Consider the following 6,720-nt stretch of genomic DNA (forward strand, 5'->3'; position numbering starts at 1 on the left):
TTAGGAGAGATTTACACATGAACACAAAAACTGTCCAAAACTTGAGACTAGTGAGTAATGTTGATTCATATATTTTGAGTAAATTCAGTTGTGTGAAAAATGGGAAGGTTACACAAAGTTGAGTCTTGATACACATTTACAACAACAATGTAAGTCTTATGGAGTATGTTAAAAGGCAGATGGGTTATATTCTGTTGAAACAGGTCATAATCATGTAAAAGTGAGCTGACAGCCACCGGTTTAGAAAAATGTCTTATTGATGCGATTTGACAGGCAAAAACGACAAACGACTGGCCCACCACCACGTACTGTATATACTGTCCTCACGATATGTATCTGATCTAAGTACTATGCTTGTAAAATTATTGCTAGGTCTAGTGTCACTCAGATTCAGTCAGGTACTGTATGGGTACTACACAGGCAGGAAGCTGGCCCGTAAACGTCACATTTCAGCATATCGGAAGTTACTGGCCAACGAAAACCTGGATATTTGGACAGTGCATTAAACATGGGCATCGACCCATGTTTTTTCACATTTGCTGGCTCCGCAACCATTTTCTGCCCTTAAACGCCCTTTTTTAATGACCATTCCCTAAACAGAGCTATTGTTAAAAGTGCAATATTTCCCGCAGTACGTAAAGGCAGCTTTCTGCCTCACCGGATCTTACGTTCACTTCCGGCCTCACGGAGCATAGACGCGATTAAGCTAACAAGTTAGCAATGTCAGGTGTCGAGGAAACTTCAAATGAATCTGTGGGGGTTAAAGAAGATAAAGAGTTTGATGTAGAGGCTGAGGACCAACTCGGGGATGATTTTGTCATTGACCCAACTCGATATTTATTTTACAGGTAGTGTCTGATTAACAGTTTCCCTATATGTTTGTGTGGGTAGCTCGGTAGCTGCTCTAATGGTAACTAAGCATTTCTTCCAGTAACTTAAGTTTGTAATAACATGATAATGCGTGATAACTTCTAGTTTAATGTCAGTTTTCTTAGTGACTTTTCTTAATGTTTGCCAGAGTGACGTTATCGGTAGTGTCACTGGAATCGATAGTAAACGGTTAACACGTTTATTGTATAGTTATGTGTTAACTGATTGGTTCAGTTCTGTCATTTCATCCCCGCCCTTCCCCGAGCTGGGTCATTTCAGAAGCTAACAAAGTGAATATACAATGTGCTGACGTAACGTTACAACGACCATTGCAACATGAATTTGCATGTACATTTTTTCACAAAGGAAACTGACATTAACCAATCGAATTTGTTAAACAAATGTTAACCAAATGTGGTAAACATAGTTGGAACTGAAGCACTAGTTGCATCAGCTGCCTTCTGGCGATGTTGTAGGTTAGCAGCCAGGAAATCCACCCCCGTCTTTTTGTGTTTCAGAGACAGAAAGGAGTGGGCTGACCTGGAGCCTGTTCCTCAGGATGATGGACCAAATCCTGTAGTGAAGATCGCCTACTCTGAAAAGTGTAAGATTGTTAGTAAGCGATGGGACTCATGTAAACTACTAGAGGACACCATAAGCTTGAAGATGCCAAGCAAACATGTGCAGAGCAACCATACTTACTATTACTCACTATGATACAATTTTCACAGCATTATTTTTTTTATAAAAGTTTATTAATTTTGTCCTTTCAGTTCTGCTTTGAGTAAGCTGCACACAGAAGCTCTGACATCCAGGTGCTAGAAGGCCACGCTTTTTGTAGCACAGACATGTCCTGGCCAAACCGATAATCAGCAGCTGTGTAAGTCAGAACTTTGTTGTTTTATAATTACTGGACATATATTTCATCCAACAGTCTCAGATGTCTATGACTATTTCCGTGCTCTCCTGAAGAATGATGAAAGAAGTGACCGGGCCTTCGCCTTGACAGCAGATGCCATTGAGCTAAATGCTGCAAATTATACAGTTTGGTGAGTATGCTGCTGGCTTGGAGTATGGAAAACTAATGTATGCTATTTAGCAGTGTTTCATTTTCATAATATGGTGGGGAGGCAGAACAATTTGAAAGCTATTTTCAGTTTAAAAGTATAGAATTTTATAGAATGACTTTCTAAATGGTGCTTGAGCAAATCTTGAGACTGCAGTGAACCATTTAATCTTGGATTACAACTATTGGATTAGAATGGTTATGTTTTGAAAATGACTATGCCCTATGTGAAATGAAGTGTAAACTAAATTTGGCTTTGGTAATGTGCAGGCACTACAGACGAGTACTACTGCAAGCCCTATCAAAGGACCTGAGAGAGGAGATGAGGTACATTACTGCCATCATTGAGGAGCAACCCAAAAACTATCAAGTCTGGTGAGTGCCTGCAAATTCATTTCAGGTCATGTTTATCTATCTGCTGTTAAATTGTCTGCAAAAACACAGAGAGAAGAGAGCGGGAGCGAGGGTGGGAGCGGGACATCTCTAAAATCACTCAGTTTAATGAAAACATTAAATATAAGGATGGGTTCCCTAACTCGTCTTCCAGGCACCACAGACGTATGGTGGTGGAGTGGTTGAATGACCCTTCTGAGGAACTGGAGTTCATTGCGGACATTCTCAGCCAAGATGCAAAGAACTACCACGCTTGGCAGCACAGACAGTGGGTCATCCAGGTAGGTGTTGGAGCTCTTAGCAGAGTTTGGCATTTAAACTGAGGAATGATGTCCAGTTTTCTGCCCACAGCGAGCCTCTCTGCCAGACTGAATCCTGCACTTATTAATTTGGTTGTTTGTTGCTGTGTTGTTTGAGTCCTTCTTTAGTCAGTATTTGTCTCAAGCATTGCAGGGCCACCGCTAAAAGCACTACATGATTACATAAACAAGTTTGTTGCCAACGCTTGTTTTATTCAATTTTCAGGAGTACAAACTGTGGGATAATGAGCTGGAGTTCGTGGAGAATCTTTTGGAAGAAGATGTGAGGAATAACTCTGCATGGAACCAGAGGCATTTTGTAATTTCTCACACTACAGGTTACTCTGATCCAACCATAGTGGAGAGAGAGATACAGTGAGTACTTTGTCCCAAAATATACAAGATTTGGACAAACGGTTAATTTGCACCTTTGAAGTTGGATAAAAGCTTGTGGTGTTTTTAGAGGGACTCTTTGTACCAGATCTGATTCTTTACATGAGAAGAGATTTTGTACATGTTAAAGTGTCCAGGAGACAGTACAGTTCCTAGGGAGTGTCTTTTCTTGAGCGATAAGCATCACGTCTGCTAATATTTGACCAATCCTTTATTTTTCTTTATTGATGCAAGGTACTGTCTGAGCCAGATCAGGAAGGCTCCCCACAATGAAAGCGCATGGAACTATTTGAAAGGGTAAGATGAAAAACACATAACAAATCATTTTTCCTACAGCAGATCTAAGTCTCAGGAAATCTGCAAATAGCAAACATGTTTATATTTGATCTGATATATGAATTTATTCATCCTGTTCAGAGCTGCAGCAAAAGAGATTTTCTTTTCTTATTCTTGAGTAGAATAACTGACATTTTTATGTGCCTTCCCTATTCAGACATCCACAATATATGGCATGCTAGAGGGGAAAAACTGAGCAGAGACTCTGTTATTAAAAATGGAAAAGCTCACTGACAGTATCCTTTTTTTTCTTCTTCTTCCCCAAGGATGCTGCAAGACAGAGGTCTGTCATCTCAGCCAGGTCTGCTGGAGAGAGTCCTGGAGCTTAAGGAGACACACTGTTCACCTTACCTTCTAGCATTTCTGTTTGATTGTTATGAGGATGCCTTGGAGATCAGTAACCAAAAGGAAAGTGTGGAGGAAGAGGAACAAAAGGAAACTTTAAGAAAGGCTCTAGAAGTAGGTGCTTTGTTAAAGGCTAAAAACAATCTTAGAAATTGTTACAACTTAAACTTGAACCCTGAAATAATGTAATTAACGTTGTTTTCTCACCCTTCCTGTGTTCGTTCCTCCTGGGAAGATTTGTGAACTTCTAGCACAGGAGAAGGACACCATCCGTAAGGAGTACTGGCTGTTTTTGGGACGTTCTTTAAAGGGCAAATATGGAAGCAGTGATCCCTCCAACGAGCCTGTGGCAGGGAACCCTGAACCGTCAGTGCCAGCATCTGGGCAGCAGGAAATTAGCTAGACTCACAGCATTTCCACTCCTATCCTGCTTCGTTAATACTGTCGGCAGAACCAACCCAGGTGGTTTGATAGTACTGTAAATTGCTATAATGTATATTGCTGAAGAAGTTTCTTAAAATAACCACAAAAATAAGGTCATGTAGTGAAAGGCATTGAGACTGACACAGTCAAACATACAAGTCAAGTCAAAGAATATTTCTCAGTAGATATCAGTAAATCTCTTGCTTACTGAAATCTAATGAGACATGTTGCATCAGATTATTTTTGTCTTTTTCACCTTAAACCAGAATAATAACTGACTATATAATCACACATCAGTGTCATACATTTATCCAGTTTATTGGCAGCTTTGGATTTATTTTTACTCTCTTTAGACTCACTGACAGCAGCCCCCGGCCATGGGTACTGATAACACCTCTGTGTGTGGGTCTGCATTTACGCAAATGTCCAATATGTAGTCTTTGAGCATTAGTAGGTCCACATCCTGAATTAATATCTGATCAGAGATGTATACCAGCAGGAGCACTCAGACATGTTTTTTTTATATGTCATTGATAAGTTAGCGTGTAGCAGTTTTCCTTATACAGGAACATGTTTGAATGGTCACACAGTGACTCTAAATAAGACATTAAATTAAGTACTGTGTCCATGTAACCCACTCATCTAAATCATGGAACATTTCTTAATTGTTTGGTGAATGTAGACATAGGGTTCATGTACTTGTGTTTTCATGGGCGGGGGGGGGGGGTCTTATGAAACATAAAAACTTGTAATAATGCAGTGGTTTGTGAAACTAATTTACCATTCATAATAAAGCAGGTGAGAGATGAAATCCAGTGATGTACTGCTGCATTCTGATCAATGACTTGCACAACATCTCAGCCTTGGCTTTTTCACCCACATCTATATCAGTTATCCTAAATGGTCCCTTTTTTTTTTTTTTTTTTTTTTTGCGCCGTGCTGGCAGGATAAAACTGAACTAACCAACCCCTGAGTATACGGCTCATGTATTGACACTTACAGCCTCATGTCCTGGACTCCCTTGGAGCTAGGAAATGGATTTACTCCACTAGATGCAGCTGTTTCTACTTCTGCTGACACTACAACACAATTCATCCCCTCCAGTTTTCTAACCAAGCAGCCAGCAGTTTGTAATTACTGGTTCTCTGGCTGCTTGATATTAGTGTGGCAGTGCTTGCTTTTATCTGCTTTTCCTCATTAGCGTGGAGGACACTCTGATCAGCAAGTTCACGTCATCAGCAGTAATGACATGACTGAACATGAGGGGCGTATGAAAACTGTGACATAACAGGCAGATTATGTGATTAATTTTGTCTAATATACAAGTAAGCTACAAAATATTTCTCCCCTTGTCCCCAAATAAAGATGCTAAAAAAAAGCTGTGATAACAAAATGGGCTACATGACACACGACCCAGGCTGCAAGGTGTATATGAATATTGGCCACACTGTTTCATCCACTTAGACAAAACAGACCAGACACCTGCTGCATCATTTCAAGCAGTGATTGGAGGACAGTGCTCCCTAGTGGTTCAACCCAGAGACAAACAAACAAACAAAAAGGTCCCAGACAGTGTGTCATTAAAATACTAATTAAACCCAGCACAAGTACAAATGACACTGAAGAAGACAGACAGCAGCTATAAATCTGTCTTCCATTCAGGTGTCCATATGTGATATCCACAACAGCAGTTCTCATGAAGGTTGGTGGTGCCACAGGCTACTCTTTAGGATGCATGCACAGACATGGTGGATTAACAGGAGACCAGTGTATTGGTGTAGAGTCCTGGACAGATTCCTGCTTGGTTCTGAGACATCTGGTTCTTATAAATGGTGGAAAAGGCAAATAATCCTGTGTGGGATTCTGCAGCCTCTGCCTTTACCATAGAGTCAGCTACGTGTTATTTTTTCACAACGAGACACATTGATACCAGAACCATACGGCACATTTTGAAGGGACACATATTTATCTAAATGCTGTATTTTCATAATGTAATTTGATACAGAAACTAGGTAGTAGAAACTCAGAGAAAATGAAAACTGCAAGTTTGGAAAAGCAGCAAGACAAACTAAGTCATGACTGTCATTCCTGTCACCTGTCTCACTGTTTAAACACTTCGGGAAGACATGAGTGTTTCATATGCCTGTAAAGTTAGAAGGGTTTTTATTGCGATGAAATACCCAGATATACAAGGCCCAGAATAAACTGTAGCCAAAGACTCATGGTACCATACTGTCTCTATACACTGCTATAACACAAATAAATATTTTATTTGGAATAGATTTAAATGGAAACTGAAACAGTAGGCTACCATGTGCAATCAAAATGTCTCTCCACCCAGCCTCCGTTTAACACAGCAAAAAGCATCACAAGAAAAGTTAAATAGAAAACGTCCTATACAATTAAATTATTATTACTATTCTGTTAGAAGCAATGGTGTGGAGGCTGAGAGGCACAGACAGAGTTGGGAAGTGGGAATGCACTGAGAGACGGACTAAATCATTATTGGTTTTGGTCTATTCATGAGATTTACTGACAATAAGAAATGTTTCTTATGTGTATCTACACTGTCACTATCTATATCTCTAACCCTCC

General features: G+C 40.0%; 1 protein-coding gene across 1 annotated transcript; it reads left to right on the forward strand.

Moving 5' to 3' along the window:
* Positions 1–687: 687 nt before the first annotated feature.
* On the forward strand, positions 688–4,837 carry fnta (farnesyltransferase, CAAX box, alpha). Its single transcript, XM_022751921.1, has 9 exons — positions 688–848; positions 1,389–1,474; positions 1,805–1,919; positions 2,207–2,311; positions 2,484–2,610; positions 2,855–3,003; positions 3,256–3,318; positions 3,624–3,816; positions 3,938–4,837. The coding sequence occupies exons 1-9, from the start codon at positions 721–723 to the stop codon at positions 4,103–4,105; spliced, it is 1,134 nt and encodes a 377-aa protein (XP_022607642.1). The 5' UTR covers positions 688–720; the 3' UTR covers positions 4,106–4,837.
* The last annotated feature ends 1,883 nt before the right edge of the window (positions 4,838–6,720 follow it).

The sequence above is a fragment of the Seriola dumerili genome, unplaced genomic scaffold, assembly GCF_002260705.1.
Source record: "Seriola dumerili isolate Sdu_G_001 unplaced genomic scaffold, Sdu_1.0 BDQW01000161.1, whole genome shotgun sequence".
Classification (NCBI taxonomy): domain Eukaryota; kingdom Metazoa; phylum Chordata; class Actinopteri; order Carangiformes; family Carangidae; genus Seriola; species Seriola dumerili.